The sequence below is a fragment of the Nanorana parkeri genome, unplaced genomic scaffold (genome assembly GCF_000935625.1).
Source record: "Nanorana parkeri isolate BGI_ZX_2015 unplaced genomic scaffold, ASM93562v1 scaffold226, whole genome shotgun sequence".
NCBI lineage: Eukaryota > Metazoa > Chordata > Amphibia > Anura > Dicroglossidae > Nanorana > Nanorana parkeri.
In genome coordinates, this window is record NW_017306494.1 from 58,683 (window position 1) to 80,843 (window position 22,161).

At 42.0% G+C, this 22,161-nt stretch overlaps 1 protein-coding gene across 1 annotated transcript in view; it reads left to right on the forward strand.

Annotated features, from left to right (window-relative positions):
- The window catches only part of NIPAL2 (NIPA like domain containing 2), a 68,859-nt gene extending 47,332 nt beyond the window's left edge, over nt 1-21,527 (forward strand). The window contains exons 8-11 of the mRNA XM_018556157.1: nt 1,170-1,258; nt 4,809-4,872; nt 13,204-13,298; nt 20,758-21,527. Of these exons, the coding sequence (XP_018411659.1) occupies nt 1,170-1,258; nt 4,809-4,872; nt 13,204-13,298; nt 20,758-20,825 (316 nt within the window). The 3' untranslated portion in view covers nt 20,826-21,527. The remainder of the gene's footprint in view (nt 1-1,169; nt 1,259-4,808; nt 4,873-13,203; nt 13,299-20,757) is intronic.
- Nucleotides 21,528-22,161: the final 634 nt, after the last annotated feature.

Below are 22,161 nucleotides of genomic sequence, written 5' to 3' on the forward strand. Positions count from 1 at the left end.
AATCATATTCCCCTTCATTCCTCCTCCAGCAGGTACATAAAAAGTTATGTTGCGGAAAAAAGGGAGGGGCCGAGGAGCTGGACCAGCATTGACATTCCCAGAAGAGTAGAGGGCTCTATCTCTCCCCCCCCTCCTCTCTCTTCTCTCTCCCCCCCCTCCTCTCTCTTCTCTCTCCCCCCCCTCCTCTCTCTTCTCTCTACCCCCCCTCCTCTCTCTCTCACAGTGAAATGTATTTATACATGGCATATCCGTATTCTAAAATTGCTGCCTGCCTCTTTTGCTGTTACAATGGCTTCAATGCTTTTTCAGGCACTAGAGCAGAATAATTGCAGATCAGGAGTTCTGACTTTACGTGCTATATGCTTGTTCCAGAATGTTTTAAAGCCAGATACGGCCAGGCAACTAGCATTTTCAGAAGCAGTTTAGCAATAGCAGCATATATTTCTCAGTAATGCATTCTTGAGATAAGATCAGGGTGCTGCTTCTCCTTTCACTGTCTAGTCACAGGCTGGGGGTGCAGATGAGACATGTGAGCATTACTGAACTGCATCAGAGATAATTAAGAGCTCCTGCCCTGCCAGACTGGGCTCTGTGGTGTGGCAGAGCTGAGTAAATCTCAGGACTGGGTGGATTGGACTACAAAACAGGTAACCCCGCTCTTTTATATGCATTTCATCGGTGTACTTAGCTGTTTGACTGGAGTTCAGCTCTAGCTGTATATTTTAGTGTAATCTGGTTTACATTCTAAAATATGGAATGTGATTAATAAAGACATCATTGGAAACCTATACTCTAACAGTAAATAAGGTCTCTCTCGGCACACTGACTCGGCTTCTACTTGTTTTTATAGCTAACAATAACCCGAGAACATAAAATGTAATTGTGCTCGTTTTTCAAAATCCTCCAAGCATATTTTACATGGACTAATTTTAAATTGCATCTGCGTGTTTACTTTTGTTTTTTTCCTCTAGTGTTTGTTCTCATTTATTTAGACTTCCCCAGTACATTATGGAGTTATTCTAAGTCCTGCTGAGCACTCTTCTCTATAAATATTTATGAAGCTGCTAAATCTTACAGCGTCTTTTACTATTAAACTGTCTTCAGCATTGTTTTTACTCGTTATTTTTGTCTCATTTGTTTATGTATTTACTTACTTCTTTCTTTGCTAGATTCTTAAATCAGGCAATGCAGCTTTACAATGCAACGGAGGTGGTGCCAATTAACTATGTGTTCTTCACAACCAGTGCTATACTCGCAGGTACCGAACAATGAGCCAATGTTAGAAATATTTTACTTTTCTTGAAGCTTAAAGTGACTCAGGAGTGAAATCTTAAAAATACATTCAAGTACCTCAACTATTAACAAAAATGTATCTTATGTGTCTGTAGATCCTCAAATCATCTCTGAATTGGTGCTGACACTGTCCTTCCTTCTGGAGGGTGGCTACTTTTGTTCCCCATGGTCCCTGTGTGTGTTGTAACATAGTAACCGCTCCAAGCTCGCTCCCATGATGGACTACAATCTCATGTTTAGTTTACCTATTTGTATTGAGATTGTAGTCCATCACGGGAGCGAGCTTGGAACTTGATCTCTTTTAAATGCTTTGTATAAAAGACAATTGAAAAGGGCTCTGTTTTCTTTTGAGTTCTTGCCTTGTGACAAAAATGCAGATTGAGCAGAAGGGAGGCGCACATCACCAGTGGCCTCACAAGGGGGGTGCGGCCCGCACTCGGGTGACACCATTGGAGGGTGACACCAAAAAGTCAGGCACTCGGTGATGGACCGAGAGCCTGACAGTGTCAGGAGAGAGGAGGGGACCCGGCGGCATACCTCATCCTGCCGGGTGAACGTCCCCTCCTCTCTCTGCCGATGTCCATCACTAAGATGGCCTCAGGCCCCGGAAACGCGTCATCACAGGAGTCCCGTGCTGACACACAGACATATGTGCAGCCATTCTACAGTCGCATAGGCTCATCGTATTGCTTTTATTGATCCACTTTTGTGAGTATGTTTTTACTCTGTTTTTACTCAGTATGTTTTTACTCTATATTTTTTCTTAAAATCATTAAAAACCCTCTACACTAGGGTGGGCGCCCTTCTCTTTTCTCTTTTTTTCTCAGTGTTGCAGCTTCCCAAGCTGAAGTGGGGCAGCACTCCTAGTCAACCTTGTTTTGTACTATTCATCTGTGGGTCAAATTTAGCGCTTTGGACTTGTTTTCACTGATTGTCAATTAAATGATCGCACATGCGCGATGATGTCACGGTGGGGTGTCACCTGGTCTTTGCTCCGGGTGACACCTAGCCTTGGACGCCCCTGCACATCACTGGAAGCATCCTGCAGTCATTCACCAAGTCCCCGTTCACACCAGGGGCTGACTGGCAACTTTTAGCCCAGGGGGCAAGTACAACCCAGAGGCCAATGGTGCAGCAACTTGGCCCCCTCTGCCTCTTCCCCTGCCTTCTCCCGGCCCCTGTCTGCCACTTTTGGCTATAGAGAACTACAATTCCAGGCAATACATTATGCAGCAACGTAGAATACCATCATCTATAGAGGACTATAAATTCCGGCAATAATGACTACCAACAGCTATAGAGAACTACAATTCCCAGCAATACCATTATACAGCAATGCAGAACAGCATCAGCTATAGAGAACTACAAATCCCAGCAATACATATTACAGCAATGCAGAATAATATGAAGCGACATACTCTGTTGCTCTGGGTTCTCCGACTGATGTCTCCAGGGTCTTTGGAGGGTTGCGCAGGCTCTCACCAGGGATCCAGAGAGTTTCACGGGTGCGAGGCGATCCGGGCTGGCTGGACCACGTAGACGCGGCCTGGGCATGTTAGAGTAGAAAAAATGGTACATGCATGAATCTATAACTTTATAGCAGGGCGCACATTGGGAAGGCTTACAACAATACAAAACACAAAAATTCCCCAGCCTCAACCTGCCAGCCAGCCTGCAACCAAACAGAGGTTTAGTTGCACAAACTTTTGGCCAAACTCTATGTATCCGAGTCTCCAAGTGTGAGCATATTAATGAAGTTGATAAATTACATGCAGGTGTACCTGGAGGTAGCCAACTCTTCCTAATAAGGTGCAGGAGACTCGGATACATAGAGTTTGGCCAAAAGTTTGTGCAACTAATCCACTGATTTTAACGCATACTGTTGACAGGGCTACTTGTTTGGTTGCAGGCTGGCTGGCAGGTTGAGGCTGGGGAATTTTTGTGTTTTTTTTTGTTGTAAGCCTTCCCCATGTGCGCCCTGCTATAAAGTTATAGATTCATGCATGTACCATTTTTTCTAGTTTGACTACATTAATGCATACTGTTGACAGGGCTACTTGTTTGGTTGCAGGTTGAGGCTGGGGAATTTTTGTGTTTTGTATTGGGCATGTTAGAGGACCGCTGGCTGGGACCTCCCGAGCACCCACTTGAGGAGCAGCAGCCGCGCCGATCACAGAGCCGCAGCGGTCGGGTGCAGGTGGCAGCAGGGGTCAAGGGGCCATTCATCAAGGCTTCGGAGAGGCCCGGGGGGCAATTGCCACCCTGCCCCCCGGCCCAGTCCGCCCTGGTTCACACCATCGTGTTCCGTGAATGTGTGTCGCGGTGATGCGTGTTCGGCTTTTTTCCCTGTATTTGCCGGGTGTTCCGTTTAATTTTAATGGGTGCGGCATATGCGACAAACCCAAGAAAGTAGTTCATGTAGCAAAATCATCTAAGTTCCATGTGTTTCCTGTGAATTGTGCGTGTTTTAGCATGTGTCCTTGCATGGGAAATACGGGTATTTGCCTGGCCATGTTTGGGGTGCCATTAACAAGTAATAGCGGAGCAAGCACTTTTTTGTGTGCGTTTGCCGCAATTTTCTGAAATGTGATGGTTTTAGGGTTAGACTTCAGTCTCCTTTGCTCAGGTGACACTTAGGTGGGTATCCTTTAAAGGATTCTTGTTTATGTTTATTATTTGTGTCCTTTTTAATACCATTTTATTTCTATTTATTCATACACTAGAAGGGGACTTAAGGTGTTTGTCGGGGCAAAAACATATTAAGTACATCTCTGCAATATATGCACATGTACCATGTTTCATTACTTTAAATATGTTGTAAGTAGAAAACAAAATACATGTTGATCCTGACAGAAATCCAGAAAAAGCTGCAAATTTCCTGTTTGCTCTGACAACTCTGCTGCAGTAAAATCCCAAGCAGAGGTATCAGCATGTCTCCAATATGTTATGAAAATGAGGAAAGAGGGAGGTGTCCTGTAGTCCAGCATAAAGGTGCCCATACACCTTACAATTATCTGCAGATTTTCTGTGGTCAGATAGAAAAAGTGCAACAGATTGGCCCTGGTGGAGATTACTCCATCCACACAGTTAGGTGTAGATGGAGGAATCTGTTGCACCTTTTCCATCTGACCATAGAAAATCTGCAGATAATTGTAAGGTGTATGGGCAGCTTAAGAGAACTGGGCAGGGCTGAAAGTGCTTGTGGTTTCAGTGCATCACAGTAACTGCGTTGTCAGCTTAAACAGGTTGTTGGATGCACATTGAATTTCAACAAGATCAACAGATATTTTTCTGTACTTGCAGTGTTTTTAAAGGGATACAACATGGGGAAATGCTTTTATTTGCCCAGACATACTCTAAAGCCTCGACTCACTAAATGTTGTTACTTAATTAAACAAAACATACTGTACCTGCCTAGGTCTGGCGATACAGAAGCAATACAAATCATTAAAATAATAAAATAGACTCATCTTATCTATTATTTTTAATGAATGCATTTATTTTTGTTATTTCAGGTGTAATATTTTATCAGGAATTCCGAGATGCAGCATTATTGAATGTATTTATGTTTATATTTGGGTAGGTAAATGGTTTTACATTTATTTCCAGAAATGTGACAAACCTAAAAGTTTTTCTGAAGGAAATAGAATGCTTTTATTTGGTACACTGTTTAAAAAAACTTGCTCTCTTTTTATAATTGACTATAAAATTATTATATATAGATAGATAGATAGATAGATAGATATCGAGAGAGGGGGAGAGAGAGAGAGATAATCTCTATAGATATATATCAATCATCTAACCTATATGTCATAGTAATAACATGATTGGGAACATGGCTCTTAAGCATTGATAAATATTTCTACAAGTCATTTAATTGTGACTGTCAGAATAAATGAATGTAATAATTCTGAGGTTTCAAGTACTTTTTTTTTCTGGATATTTTTTCACACTGTGTTTTGTACATGGAAAATCTACGATCTGTTAACATCACCATTATGTGATAAACATGCAGCTCCCATCTTGGTCTAGTTAAGTCGGCAGTAAAAACAATTTTATTATTCTTTACAAGTCTATCTAATTCCAGGCTATAAAAAAGCACTTTATAAAAAGGGGGGATCCATTAATTAGTCTAATGTTTTGTAGTAATGATGTCTGCGTTATTTCAGAGTCACTTACACAGAAAGTCAGATTGCATTTCGGTCCATTTATGTCTCTTAGAGAGTGAAGTGCTGCACAAGACAATGAATCTAGTAATTAACGGGGATAATTGCTGCAGAAAGCAGCCTGGTGTGTAGGAAGAAGAGTCTCCTGCATATTAATGGCTGGAATTATAGGCGACATAAAAAGTGGAGAGACATAAAACAAGCTAGTAATCTGCTAATCTTTGCACTTTATGGGAAGTGGTTTTTCAAATTTAATTATACTTTTCCTTGTTTTAGTAGCATCATTTGGAAGGTGTTTTTTCACAACCGGGAATCTGTGTGACGGCTGTATCATTTGTAAATATGTCACCAAAATCTGAGTTTCTTTATAGCTTGTCTTTCAGTTTTCACACATATAGGGGCTTTACTAAGACATACCCAAAAGCTTACAATCAACCCTGACTTTAAACCAAGCTATGCATATTTTCAGTATCTCCAACCCTTTTGAAGATTAGGACAGTTTAGAGATTTGCCAGTAGGCCAAAAAAGGTCTCTGTCTAAAAGCAATAGAGGCAAAGGGTGATCTAAGACATCAGAGAATGTTTGCCTGATGTAGCTGTTTACAGCTGGAAAAAGTGTTTGAATGGCTTTAGGACAGGCATATGAAACGTGGGACCTGCAGAAAGAATTTGTGTGTCCTGCACCATAGTATTTTACCCACCTGCTATTTCTAAGGGAGACGTCTCTTAGGGTTAGAGTCTAAGGTTAAGGGGAGTCACCCCTGAAGGAGGTGGTCGGACACCAAGATGCTTACAGGCAGACTAAAAGGCTTATTCCCTGAAGGTGATGGGGCAAATTAATATAGCGTGGTCTGCACAGAAGTTGCCAAAGAGTAGAAAATAATGGGTATCAGTGGCCTCGGCAGAGTACACTGCAAAGGAGCTCCCTATTCATCTCTCTTGTCTATTACCACTCCTTTTTTATATTTTACCATTCTAATATAAAATAATGACCAGCTCATAAATTACTGTAGTGTGGCTTCTGGGTGATGGTGCTGCTGCCATGGCCCATCCATAGTCATGAGCGCTGTAGCCAGCACTTGACCATTGCAGACACCCCCTATCCAAACTCAGTCAATGGCTATCTTTTTTCCTAAGCAGCTAATTATATATCCCCCTCCTCCCCTTTCCAGAGGCACAAGCATGCATATTGGTCTGATGGAATTGTTCTGTCTCAACCACCAATTGTATGTATTTGCACATACCTTCCTGAGACTAGTCTGTACAGATAGTATGACAACCTACTGAGCTGATGGTATCCACAGGCAGGGTCCAACTCACCAAGAAGACTCAGAGTAAAATCCAATGCAGTTTATTCAGGCTAGACAATACAGGGGATGCCATTCCTTGTCATTCTTAGAGGTGGAAAGACATTTATATCTGAAGCCTTGTACAGCATGAACAGATCCCTCTTAACACAGTGAGGGTGAAGTGATAAGAAACAGGGAAGGAGAGGCTAGGAGTGTCTAACTAGAAGAATGTACCATTTACACTAAACATAAGTAAGTGAGGTCCAATAGAATATAAGTGTATGCAGAAATTAAGCTTTAGTAGCACCAATCTACCACTGGTTGTCGTAAGTCGATGATAAGTAATGAATATATAGTAGTGCAATAATACAATACTGGCTTTGGCAGCACAGAAAGTGCATATTTGCATTACCGTATTCACCTTATAAATTGTTCAACAGCTGTATATTTCATGCTCTTGCTGATGAACCATTAATCTGGTACCAAACGTGCGATTTCTTCACTGGAAACACATCGCCAGCAAGGTAAAGCAAACACTTCTAATGGGTGTCACTGCCTCACTCGGAACACTGCAGAATCACACTTGCTAGTGATGGTGCAGTGACAGAGCTACATTGTTCTGGCATGGCAAGGAAGTGACTCAGTAGAAGGGAAGTGCTTTCTTAGCACGCTGGCTAGGGTTGCTAGTCTGACATTGCAGGGCACAGCCAAAAGTGCATTCTTTGTCTGAGCTGCTACAAGGTCACAAAAAAAAGACATATCTGCAACTGTTCACAAGTTCTGTCGCTGAGTTTCTAAGTGCCCCATGGAAATGTTGGCATGCAACTGTGCCCCTGTGCTCCCATACATAATTGCATAAGCAAGTAGACTTAAAATGACCAATTTTCTTAACAATTTCCACATTTCTTTAATGAAATAAAACCCTCCTCACCTGATCTGTTTGTATTTTGAACCCAGGTAGATGAAAGTCTTTCTGCTTACATTCTGGTGGTTTGTTTAAGTAGCACATGCCAGATTTAGCTGCAAATCTGTTGTCAAATATGGTCAATGTCCATATATATAACTCTGTGTGTATTATATAGTGTGCAAGTTTTTCTTTATTTCAGTGGATTTTTTTAAACTAGTAAAGTTATTTTGCCTCGCTCGTGAAAGCTTTTGGACTTTACTGTCACGTTTGAAGCCGTTCCTTCTAAAGTTTGTTCCATGAGATGTGTCCTGAGCTTTTCTGCCAGATTCTCCTAAATTCATTGTGACATACTAAAGGAGAACAAATGTGCTTGACAACCATTTATTCTGGGAACAGACAGTGCTGGCTAAAGGGACGCCTGTCATTCTTGTACTCCCATTTGAAAGCTCGGATGAACATGCAGAGGTGAACAATCAATAAAATAGGCTGAGGATTGCTGAAGGGTCCACTTTTTGATTGCTTCCTTTGCTCTATACCGGGCCTGAAATGGTTACATTCTACTAGGTGAATCTGCTATCTTTATTTTCACCTGCCCTAGTAAAAGGATGTTGAATTGTAGGCACACATGTTCTCTCTAAACGTCTTACTGACGTGACTGAGATCCTGGTAACGGATGTTTGCCACAAGAGCTGCAATGTATGTGGCAGTGTTTTCTGGGCTGTTATAAGTGCCCATGGTGAGCCCACTTCTTATTGAGGCCCTTTTACTGCATTCTCTGCAGATTTACTTTTTGAGGAAATTAAACAGAAAACTGCTTTACCTGGTGGGGGGGAAAATGAAACCAGGGGACCATCAGAGAAATGGGACCGCAAGTAGATTCTTTAAAAGCCACATTTAAAGTAACTAGGACTTTACAGCAAACCTGAATCCATGCCTTTCTACCTCTGAACAGCAGCACTTGGATAAATTCACAACTGGAAGCTCACATCTCCAGCTAATAAGGACCTCCCCACCTAATTCTTATTGGCTTGCATTGCAACCAGCCATATAGAAACCAATCCATAGTGGGCCCAAACTAGCCTTGACCAAGCGTATCAATTTAAATGATATGGCTGCTGAGTGTCCTGATTTATTTTATGGATGTGGCAACTGGAGAAAGTCAACATGGCATTTTTATTGACCCTAAATGTCTTTTTCCCTTCCACTGTATAGCGCTGTATGAATGCTAGAAGGGGTTTATGTACTGCTAAAATGTAGCTGAAGCCAAACCAAATTTTTACTGCAGTTATTAGAAATACTGTAAAAAAAAATATCCAAAGTGTTTTCGGATGTTTATACAAATGCCTATTGTATTGTGGAGACCATAAACATGCAGTTGTCCTAAACATTGTTTGCATGCAGGTTGGAGTATCTGGTGTTCTATTTCTGCACTTCCTCGATGCTCTGGTCCTGGCTAATGAATGCTTACAAACATTAGACATTCCTAACTGCCACATTAAGCCTCGTCTTTTGTCTCTATACTATAGTTCCCTGCTCCGTTAAAAAAAAAAAAAATGTTTTGGCAGTAGATCTACTTTAACTTTGATAGCGTTCACTCTATAAATTATGGCATGGCATATTTTAGACTCTGGAATAAAAGTAAAGCTATGTTGTTTTCCCTGGCAACCAAATCAATCATTTATTCTCTAACAACAGAGACATGGTATAGAGATGCTAGGGACAGCACCATTATTTATACGTATAAACAATAACCATGGTGTCTGTGTTGTCGGTTTGCTGATTTTAAGTGTTTTCACCCTTCCAGGAAGCTGGTAAGCTTAAGTATAAATGATTGAAATGGCCGTATTGTCTACAGTTTTGCATTCCCCTTTGGAGTAGTTACAAGGAAATACATAATAAACAGCAATGCCAAAACTGATCTCACACTTTCACAAGAAAAAAGGTCTTCTCTTTATTTTTCACTGTTATCCTCTTTAGGCTATAATCCAGTATGGTGTGTTATTTACTTATCTACGATCTAAACATGCCTGCTGGGCACAATGGAGTTATGATCACAGAGAAATGATCTATCTCTCTGTAGCTGGGTGCCGCTACAGCAGAGACTTCCCTCTCCTATTGGATTGTAAATATTGCCTGGCTTCATGCAAGTCACAGCAGCGATGTATCTAAGGTATATATACTTATGTAATGAGGGGGATGGGGCAGGGAAGGCAGGTGCATTATGAGGACAGTTGCCCTTCAAAAATATTGCATTTGAAAAAATCCCTAAGAATGTTTTCCACCACTTTTGTATCTGTTTTTTTTTTTACTTAAATAGAAATAGCTTTCTTATGTAATAGTGAACAGAGATTGATCAGGAATGTCCACCTGCCCAACCATTTGTCATTTGCAGTGATTATGTGTGTACTTATTATTATTAATATTCAGGATTTATATAGCGCCAACCGTTTGCAAAGCACTTTACAAAACTGAGGGAGATAATACAGTTCAAATACAATTTCAATACAGGAGGGTTAGGAGGGCCCTGCTCTTAAAAGCTTACAATCACGTAGGAAGGGCACATGATATAAAAGTTAATAGGTGTGGGATGAGTTAATGGAAGACGTAAAAGAACAGTTATTATGTGCAGGTGGGATAGGCTTCCCTGAAGACATGAGTTTTAAGGGATTGCCTAAATGTTGACAGAGTAGGAGATAAGCAGACAGATTGGGGTGGGGTAGGGCATCCCAGAGGGTGGGAAACACTTTGGAGAATCCGTGGAGGTGAAGAGAGAGCTGGAGAGCAGGAGGTCTTGAAGGAGCACAAGAGGACGGTTTGGGTGATATTTTGAGATGAGGTTGGTGATGTAGTTGGGGGCAGAGTTGTAAATGGCTTTGTTGTTGTTAATATTTTGAATTGTATTCACGGGGCAAGTGGGAGCCAATGGAGAGCTAGGCAGAGAGGGGTTGCAGACACTGAACGGTTGGTTAGGTGGATGAGTCTGGCAGCAGTATTCATGATAGACTGAAGGGGGATAGTCTGTTTAGTGGTAGGTCAACAAGGAGGGAGTTACAGTAGTCAAGGCTAGAGATAAAAAGGGAGTGAATTGGAAGCTTTGCAGTGTTGTTTGTTAAAAAGGGGGACATTTTGGAAATGTTCTGGAGGTTGAGTTGGCAAGATTTGGATAGTGATTGGATGTGGGCCTGAAATGGGAGCTCAGAATCAAGGATTACTCTGAGCACACCGGCTTGAGGGGAGGGGTTAATCATAATGCTGTTGATTGTGGTGGAGAAGTTGGGGGATGGGACACAGAAAGGAGGAAATAGTATAAGCTCAGTATTGGACAGATTGAGTTGGAGGTAGTGGTGTAACATCCATGTTGATATGTAAGTGAGTAGATTAGTGATGTGTGAGGAGACAGAGGGGGTGAGCTGAGGAGTGGAGAGATAGATTTGGGCGTCGTCAGCATAGAGATAGTATTGGAAGCCATGGAAGGTTATCAACTGACCCAGGGAGGAGGTGTAGATAGAGAATAGAAGGGATCCAAGGACAGAACCTTGGGGAACCCCAATGGATAGACGTATAGGATAGGAGGTAGAGTTGTAGGTGACATTAAAGGTATGCTGAGATAGGTAGGAGGTGAACCATGAGAGAGCAGAGTCTTGGAAGCCAAATGATTGGAGTTTATTGAGGAGGAGCAGGTGGTCAACTGTGTCAAAGGTAGCAGAAAGGTCCAAAAGTAGAAGTATAGAGTAATGGCCATTCGTTTTAGCAGTTAGTAGGTTTTAGAAGGGCAGTTTCTGTGGAGTGTTGCGGATGAAAGCCAGATTAAAAGGGATCAAGGAGGTTGTTAACATTAAGGTTGCGGCTCAGGCGGTTGTAGACCAGGCGTTCAGGAAGTTTGGAGGTAAATGGGATCAAGGAGATGGGTCTCAAATTGTTTAGATTGGTGGGCCCACTGAGGGCCCTTTTAATATGGGGGGTCACCAATGCTTATTTTGGACCCTTGTTTGTGACTGTTGCACAGGGCTGACGAATTCACAAATAACTGTCATCGTACTTTTGTCCAGAGGAATGTTTGTTTATCCACGCAGTGCTACTTCTGAGCAGAAGAGAAGGGAAATGACTGGATAAAAATACAATCCCATATAGAATGCATTTCTGCTGGTCTTGAACTGCCTCACTGTACAGCAATAATGATAAACCTCTCCCAGGCTGCTCCGCTGAAGATGCAGGATCTTCCTCTGCGTTATGCATAAGATATATGTATCCTGTCAATAGGGAGAATTATTTTATTTATAACTCTAGTCAAATATTTTAATGCTTTATTTAGCTCTACTGACAGCTATGAAGCAGCCTGATTTGCTTCTTATGTTGTGATAACTGTCCCCCATTCACACCTGGACATTTTGTTGCACGTTTCCCAAAGTGTGACAGCGATCAACTTGAATAATCCCATTATTTTCAATGGTGCCCATTCACATCTGAGCGTTGTGTTACTTGTCACTTTTTTGGGGAAGAATTGCACATTTAGGCCCCATAGTCTTCAATGGGAGGGCTTGAAAAACACGTATATTGTGCTTTTTTTGTGCAATTCTGCACCAAACAACCATTTTCTCCTCCTGGTATCTAGATTTTCCATTGGCTAAAACAAAAACACCCAAGCCGCAAAAAAAAAAGGCGGCAAAACATGCCTGGAAATGCTGAAGTGTGAATATGGGCTTACACTGTGTAAAAATGATGGAATGCTATTACCGTATGTAAATTAACAAAAAAATGCGTTTTTAATACATTTTGAATTTGTTAGCTCATAATAAAAAGTTTGTGTCATATTTCTTAAAACAGTGGATCAAATAAAAGACCTTGAAACAGAACTCTGGGGAAAAGTGTTCTTAACCCTTGCAATGGGTCTACCCCCACACTGCAAGGGTTAAGCGCTCTTTTTGTCAAGGAGCTAAAAAATAAAGTTATACTCACCCGATTCTCTGAGACAGCTTGCTCTTAGACCAGTCCCTGGAGTCTCTCTTCCCCTCTGCTGCAGCGGTCTAAGTGTATAGGACATGAGGACGCTGAGGGACATATCATCACTTCAGGGTCCGGAATAGCAGCAAGCCAGCTCTGCAGTTCAGGTAAGTATAACTTTTTTAGCACCTGGACAAAAACAAGCACTTGCAGTGGGGCTACCTTTCACCTTTGAACACTTTTGCCCAGAGTTCTGCTATAAAACAAATGTAAGACTAGTTTAAGCAGGCAAATTAGAATTACTATCAAGGTAACTGATACATACTGACTTGCTAAATTTGGTCTGGGCATCTAGGTTTCAAAGAACTCTGGCTATGAAAGGGTTAAAGTTGTCATAATTTGTTAAATCAATTGTCTTGGTTGGTTTACACCACCTGGTGCCACATTAATTCTTTCTCATAGGCTTCTCTTCCAGCTTTGTGGTCTCGGGATGATTCAGCTCTGTGGAAATTATTAATTGTATCAAGCATTTTAGGATTTATATTTGTTTTATGAGACGCCTGTAACACGGTTCTAGCTGTATCTATAATTCATGTTTATTTCTGCAGGTGTTTTTTGTCGTTCCTTGGAGTTTTCTTAATAGCTAGAAATCAAGAGAAACGTTCTTTCCAAGAGCCGTATATAAATTTTGGAGAGATTCCTGGTGAGTATATATAAGGGCTATACATCGATATTGACCATAATATACTACTATACCATAGAGTAGCTGGAGGTAAAGATGTTTTTATGGAGTCAAGTTATTATGTCACTGAATCTATAGAAAATATTGAACTCTACCAGGCTATATATAACTCACCCAATTTTGACAGGACAGGGGGCAGATATTTTACAGCTCTGTAGTGCCACCTGCAGTGCAGTGTGGTATTGCAACCAGAGCTTCCACATGTAATGACAGGTTTATGCGGTAGGGCAGGTAAAAGGGCAGTAATCCACAACCAGTTAGAAATCAGTGAAAGTGATTTGTTATTGATAAGGGTGATGACGTTTCCCTTCATTACACATTTTTGCACCCTTATAAGTCCTATTAGAGAATAACCGTAATCAGCGGGATTGTATAACCCATTTGATACCTTTTTTAGAATGTGCTTAAATCGCATTCAGTTTTAAAGCTAAAGTCTGGGGAATTTCCAGGTGAAATGCATTCATGAGATTTGTTTTAACTGCCAAAAAATTGTGTTCAGACAGTTTTCCAGGCCAAAGCACTCTAGGAAGGCAGAACAGCGTCTTTACTTTCTAAATATAGCTAAGCAACACAGCTTGGTCATCATTCTGCCTCCAGATCTGCTGTATGGAGGAAATCAATCTATGCTCTCCTCCTGTTAGCAACCTTCCAGTGTTGGATTGACAGCAGTGTAAAGAAGCTAATATAAAGATAGATTTGGGTAATTGTACTTCACAAGTTGTATTTTTAAAATGCATTAGATTTCATTTTTATATGTTTTCCTTATAGTTCAGCTGTATTAAGCTACAAAACAGCCATCTAAATGTGTATATTCAATCCTTGTCACTGTTCAGTAGGTGTGAATGCCAACCTGTACATAGCAGCCACTTTATTAGCTAAATCAATTGATGATTAATATAGAAGCTGAAGCTTTGCACTCATTGAGGACATCCCTCATTTTTCAGTGTTCTCTCTAGTTAAATACTTCAGGCCACAGGATGGCTTCCTGTCATCAGTGCATCCAACAAATCATCTTGAAAGAAAGAAAGAAGTGTGCGTAATGTATTTTTAATTGCTCTTCCTAAGGCTGTGCTCTCACAGGTGCTGGTTGGCTTCAGCTTTGCTCCTCTCCATCATCAGATGTTTTCCAAGCTGGTGGAAGGACAGGGAGAGCATTCAAAATGTCAGAGAGGTCAGCATCAAACAGCAGCAGATGTCAAAGCCTGCATTCATTTTGGTCCAATGTTCTAACGCGTGTTTGGCTTCATATACTCCAAATACACAATATACTGGGTTATATGACTTCTGTACGTGGCCTTGTGTTACAGTGGAAAGGCATTTTTTTTTAATGTCCAGATTTGCCCCCACAAACTGTCTCCTCCTTTATCTCATTTGCATAGTCTGCCACTGGTATCACAGAAGGGCAGCCACACCAAGGCAGGAAAGACCCTGAGATGAAAGGTAAAGGGGGAACTAACTGAATACTAATATGGTATGGGATCACTCATGGCAAACTAACCAGTTGCCCTTCCTTTTATCATGGGGTACTACAAACGGTGTCAGGGTTCATGAATCAGTGGTGTATCCAGGGTATGACACATGCCCTGGGTGTCACTTGAAGGGGGGGGGACTGCTCTGTGGGTCAGTAAAAGTTTGCCAACCCATGGAGAGAGCTGACTTTTTTTTTTCTCTCCCCACCTGTCTCCTATAAACATCTCCCCACCCGGCTCTTAGCAACCCGGGACACTCTGGCTGGCGTCCTGTCCAGCTCCTGCCAATCAGTGACATCACTGGTTGGTAGGAGCTCGGTGGGACGACGGCCAGGGAGATGTGTTGCCTGGCTCTTGTCAACCTGGGATGCTATGGCCAGATTCCCAGGTTGCTTAGAGGGGTGCCAGGGGTGCAATTGTTTGTAGATACGCCTCTGTCATTATGCCACCACCCTCATATAGTATAGTGAATATCCTCCCCATTCTAGCTGAAGAAGATGAGAATTATTTAGTAACTAAGGATCTATAGCTATATATGCCTCACAAAGCCTCCTAATCAGCACCACGTCATACTAGACAGTATAAACAACTAGAGGTGGACCGAAATAGAAGTTTAAAAATCTAAACGAAACCGAAATAAAAAACAATTGTCAGGCTGAACTAGAAAATGTTTTTATTTTAAAAAAATTCAAATTTTTAAAATATTTTCTTTTTATTTATAAGCTTTTAAAAATGTTAGTATTTTTATTCATTTTTTATGAAATATTTTTATTTTTTACTTTACTGTTAGGGGCTTCGGAGAAATATTAGGGGTCTAAACAGGCCCCTGATATTTCCCTTTTAAAATAGAAAAAGAGATTGAGAACACAGAGTCATCAATCTCTTTTTCTGTATCCCCTGTTATCAATGAACAGGAATCCTCTATACTGAGTGCTCCTGTTCATTGATAACTTGAGAATATAGTGTATTTACTATAACCACAATCGTGAATGAACTGGAGGTGATGTAGATCACTTCCCATTCATTCATAATTGAGGATATAGTCAACATTGCTCTCGCTCTCCTCTGACACGCTGTCACAGGAGTCTGAGCGAGCTGTGTGGGAGGAGAGCCCAGTCTCCTGTGACAGCGCGGGCTGTCTCCGCCCCCACACCGCTCTGCCGGACTGTGATAGGAGGCTGAGCGGTATGGGAGGAGAGACACCGGCCGCTCGCAGCGCTCGGTCGGCTGTCACTTTCTCTCCTCCCCGCTGTGACACAGAGCAGCGCCCAGCAGGGAGGAAGAAACCTGGGATGCGCCGATGTATCGGCAGGAAAATGGCACTTTCTGCATTTAGCCAAAAGTGCCATTTTCGGCCGATATATCGTTGCATCCCTACAAAACAACCACATTCACATAACCTTATGCATCAATAAAACGTTTGTATTTTATATAGGGTTCAAAGAGTCTTATCACAAATTAAAGTTCTTTCAGAATCTGCAGATAAAATGCATAAATAAGACTGTATAATCAATAAGTGTGTTTGCAATGTCTGCCACCGACTGTGCAATCAGCTGTTGTGCGTTAAGAGAGCCGCTCACCTCACTATGAGACCCTGTAAGCAAGGTCACATAATGCAGATCCTTTTTTGGAGCTAGGTGGGATATTACCCAGATGCAGAGCCACTGAATGATGTTATTTCTTCCTTAGGTCAAAACCATAGGTCAAAAACACCCTCCATAGTGTACACAATATAAAATTGTATAAGATTTATTAAAATTCTATTTATAAAAAATATAGCATAAAGAATGTAAAAAAATCTCTCAATCGCAAGTTTAGACAACACATTGTACTTAACCGCTTTCTCCTCAGTGTCTCCGCTTTCCACTACGTCCCAAAGCTCTGCTGTGGTTGTTTATACTATATAGTATGATGTGGTGCTGATTAGGAGGCTTTGACCGTGGCATATATAGATCCTAGATCTGCATAATTTAGTGATGCTTACTATGTTTAGTGCTGGTATTATGCACTGGTATTGAGTACCGATATATATATTTTTTGGGGGGTACTCGCCGATACCAAATACCGATGCCGTGTGCCCTGATTATCAGGAAGTCGGGCGGGGGATCATGACCCTTTGCCCAGCTTCCTGATTGCATGTGAAGCCGATGTTCTAGCGAAAGAACACAGGCTTCACTTGCTGAGGCTGGCTGCCTGGATTATCTCACCAATCAGGAAGCCGGGCGGCGAGTCATGAGGTGGCGTCCGGCTTCCTGATTGGTCAAGAAGCCAGGCTGCCTGGCAACAAGTGAAGCTGGCTTCCTAGCCAATCAGGTAGCCGGGCGGCATGTCATCAACTGCCTCCCGGCTTCCTGATTGGTCAGGAAGCCTGGCTGCCTAGGAACAAGTAAAACTGGCTTCCTAGCCAATCAGGAAGCCGGGAGGCAGGTCATTACGTGCCGCCCGGCTTCCTATTTGGTTAGGAAGCCAAGCTGCCTAGCAACAAGTGAAGCTGGCTTTCTAGCCAATCTGGAAGCTGGGAGGCGGATCATAACCCACCGCTCGGCTTCCTGATTGCAAAGTAAGCCAGCTCCATGCTCCCTCTGCATTTGCAATCAGAAGGAGATCTCCCTCTGTCCGGAACTTCCAGTATCGGAGATAAGTATTGGAGCATTACTAGTACTAATACTAGTATTGGTATCGATGCATCACTAATTATCATCCAGGCTGGACTTTGAAAATTTTTGCTTTTGTTCATCTTCATGAATGGGGGGATTAATAGTTTACAGAATGGAGATAGTCTTGTTTATGCTTCCATTTCGGCTGGATCAACAGGTATTGTATGTACTTGCTGAGAATGTTCTTAGCCTCAAAAATGAAAACTAAAGCAACCAACTGAATTGCACTGTAAGCAAGGGAGCCAGTCCAGAACGGTTTAATGTATATGCAAATGAGTTGCTGGGAATTAAAAGTATAAAGTGTGGGTGGCCATGTGCTTCCCTAGGTCCCATCCTATGTTGGCTATCTAAAAATCCAGCCTTTGATATGAAGTCCAGTTACATAAGTATCCAGGTTGAAAGAAGACATACTTCCGTTGCCTTTAACCAACACTATTCCCAATCTTGTATAGCCATTGCTTTCTTGCTCAAAACCAGGCAGGTGGCATCCCTATCTTCACATCTTTCAGTGGTTTGGCCATAGCTTATGCTTGCCCATAATGCGTAGCCTATCCTGTGCCTACCCGATGTCAGGTAGACCACACAATGAAGATCTCACAATAGCCGCATCATAAGCAAGTATAAATTGTGGCCTTGTTGGCTTAAGTTCCTGGCAAGGCATCCTTAGATGTGTAGTTCCACAAACACCAGCTTACAACAGACTCTTATAGGAATTCCCGAGTCTCTGTTTGTGGAGTTTGTAGTGTTTATTACCATGGCTACACATTTGTTATTCTTGCATGAGAACATTTCCATGCCATCATGCTTCACCCTAGTTGGAGACCTCAGCAGACAGGGAACTTGGAACATTGCAACATACTACAGAATCCCAATAAGACCTGGGCCAGGAGAGAGTCCCCTAAGTAGAAGATTATCTCATTCTATCCTATGAATCATTTCAGCTGCGATGAGAAGGGTGTGATCAGCAGATGTATCAAACCGTGCAAATAATGTAACTTCAGCCTAACTAAAACTAAAAACAGACAAGGGTTAACAACATAATGATAAGAGTTAAAGTTAAAGGAGAACTATGAGATGAGTGATTTCCACTCACCTCATAGTTCTAAGCCGACCTGTGACAATGAGACTGTCACAGGTCGGCTCAGTAGATCGGGAGGTGAGGGAACACATACCGGGTTCGCTCGCCTCTCAATCCTGTCACGGCTCTCTGCCGTGACAGGGGAGGGACTGGATTCTCCTCTCCCCGCTCCGATCTGCCAGCGCTGACTGGCGGAACGGACGGGGGAGGGGGCGGGTACAGCTGGCTCTGCCTCTAGATAGGCAGAGCCAGCTGTCACTCACGCAGCTGGGCGGATTCCGTCATCTACGTCGGGATCCGCTCCAGGTGCGGCGTCTCAGTGTACCGCGAGCTGTAGCTCGCGGTATACTGAGCTTAGGGTAACGGGAGGACGCTAGTTTGTGTCCTCCCGTTACCCTAAGGAGAACTATGGGGAAAAACACTGACCCCATAGTTCTCCTTTTTAATGAAAAAAATTAATATCTTTGTATTGATAATGGTGATTTCCATTTCAACTGCTATAGTGGATAGCTGACAAGGGGGACAAGTGACCATGATCATTCTTGTTTTTTACACGTTTTTAAAAGTGGTCATAGCTATGTGATGTGAGAGAGAATAATCATCCAGACTATCCACCCAGATGCATGTCTATTGGCTTGTGGCCCTCCAAACGAGCATGCTTGGCTCCTCTGAACTCACATGATCAACCTTGTGCTGAAAGGAGGAGCAGGCAGATGGCTCCTAGTTCAAATTGTGTCTGGGGGAACAGTAGCTGTTGGTCAAATGTTTCAATCCCATGCATAGTATTTTTCCCTTCTTGTAAGAAAGGGGGAGAATCTGCTGCTGCCATAGTCTTGAGGTTGTCTGTCCAGATGTGGTGACTGTCTCCTCATGGCTGTGATCATTATGTCCATATAAATAATGAGGACATACTTGCCTTTTCCCCGCTGTAGAGCCTGCCAAGAACTGCACAGCCTCTTGTTCAAAATCCAGGGCATGCAAGTATGAGAGATGCAGGACCTTTTTTAAAGTGACACTAAACTCAGGAGTTAAATCTTAAAAATACATCCAAGTACCTTAACTATTAACATAAATGTATCTTATTTGTGTATCACTCGGCTGTAGATGCTCAAATCATCTCTGAATTGGTGCTGACACCATCCTTCCTTCTGGAGGGCAGCTACTTTGTTCCCCATGGTCCCGGTGTGTGTTGTACAGAAGCCACCACTCTAAGCTCACTCCTGTGATGGACTACAATTTCAATACAAATTAGTAAACTAAACATGAGATTGTAGTCCATCATGGGAGAGAGCTTGGAGCATAGGCTACTTTACAATACACACAGGGACCATGGAGAACCAAAGTAGCTGCCCTCCAGGAGGAAGGACAGTGTCAGCATCAGTTCGAAGATTATTTGAGGCTCTACAGCCAAGTGATACACAAATAAGCTACATTTGTATCAATAGTTAAAAGTACTTGAATGCATTTCTAAGATTTATCTGTAGTGTCAGTGTCACTTTAAAAGAACTTTAAAGAAGGGGTTTTTAAGGCTTCACACAGGGTGTATATCTAAGATCTCACCAATGATGGCCATATGACTAAATGCTTCTGCAAAAGTGCTGGGATAGGAGATCAGGGCCCATGAGGAGAAGTACAATATAAGTGACTGTCATCATTTGGTTGTCTTCACGGGCTTCAAAAGATTCCCAACTGGCTGGTCCAGCATTGTGCACTGACCCAAACAGGACACACTTCATATGGGGAAAATCTGAACTTTACATCCAACATTCAGGCCACTTGCACTCTACTGACTTACATTGGTGCCCTGTACTGACCACCCTACGAGGAGAGCATTCTGAATGAAGGTAGAGTGCCCTGAGCATATAGACAGATGATCTGTGTTAGCATTCAGTGTCCATTGGGACCTTGCCTATGTATTGAGTTACTAAGCTCTAAAAAACATGCAGCCAGTGACGTATGAAATGCCCATCCTGCATATGTATTCCAAACCAGTTCCTCTTTAGGTAGTAAAGCCTGGAACAAAATTATACTTAGAGCCTTAAACTTTAAAAACAGGGCCGCAATGGCAGCTCCAGTTTTTACTATTTTACTTGTCTTCTCTTTAATAAATGTTTCCATTGAACATGTTGACAAAGTAACTTACTAATTTCTCTCTGGAAAAATATCAAGTGCTGATTTTTCTCTTTTAATTCCCATTTTTTTGTGTCTCTCTGCAGGAAAGGAAACCATGGATAAAATCCAACCAAATTCAAACAGCGTTACATATGGGACTCTGCTTAATTAGTTACTCACACAGCAGCTAAGGCAAAATAGATGAAAGTGAGAGAAACAGGGTCAGAGAGAGGAAGCGTTTATTTATTGCCCAAGATTTTCAACACTGTGTCATGTCTGCGTGTCGGATACATTTCTGCTCCTTTTTTATGTTTATTTTTGTTTCATGAATCTTAAGTTTTCTCTAGACCCTTTGATGTCTTTACAGTTTCAAATCTCCAATGCTGTACAATCTACATAGCTTAGTCTGGTCCAGGTTTGCTAATGATAAACTCAAAAGTGTTTCTGCAGATTACTTTCTGTCCTGTGGAAAATGGTTTGTTTCTGTAACATCTTCTCAGGGAGATGGAAGTTTTGGAGTTTTCAGACTCTAAATGCTAACAATACAGAGGATGTAATGAGCGTTTCATGATACCTCAGGGCTATAAGGACGGATGGCGAAGCTGAGCAAATGTTCTGTTTGAAGAGATTGCATACATTTCATTAACATGTCTCCAGTTTTGGGATCATTGAGAGTTTATCTAGTGTGCCTCTCATTGTTCGCATATAATTTCATAAACCATGCTTAATATAACCTCCTAGTGTCCTTATTTGGCTGGACAGCTTCTAAGGCAGAAGGAAAAAACTTTTTTTGCCCAAATAAGTAGAAATTCTGGTGATCTGAGCATATTGCCTGCACAGCCGAAAGGGCCAGATTCCACTCCTTAAAGCTGAACCTCAGACAAACAGCTAAATGCACTACTGAAATGCATATACTGTATAGGAGTGTTTCTACTTGCCAAAGGATTTGTATTTTTGACCAGACAGTTCTAAGGTCTATAGTCTCACCAGACAGCATCTCCTTGACCCGACTTCTCCCTTTTGCAGTTGAGCAAAACTGTTAAATCACCTTCCCGCCCCCAACCAAGCCAGCCAATGAGCAGCAACAGACTCTCTGATGCTCCTGTCAGCATGTTCCTTGTCTGGAAATGTTGATGCTGTACACCTGATTGGCCCAGAGTACTGCTCCTCCCTCTCCCAGTCTCTCCCAGTCTTAATGATGCTGTATAAGTAAATACAAGATACTGAAACCAAGTCAAATTCAGGTATTATGCTAGTTTCATTTCCTGAGTTCAGGGAAACTGAACTCAGGAATTGAATCTTAAAAATGCATTCAAGTCCCTTAACTATTAACAAAAATGTATCTTATGTGTGTATCACTCGGCTGTAGATCCTCAAATCATGTCTGAATTGGTGGTGACACTGTCCTTCTTTCTTGAGGGTGGCTACTTTTGTTCCCCATGGTTCCTGTGTGTGTTGTAAAGTAGCCACCACTCCAAGCTCACTCCTGTGATGTCCTACAATCTCAA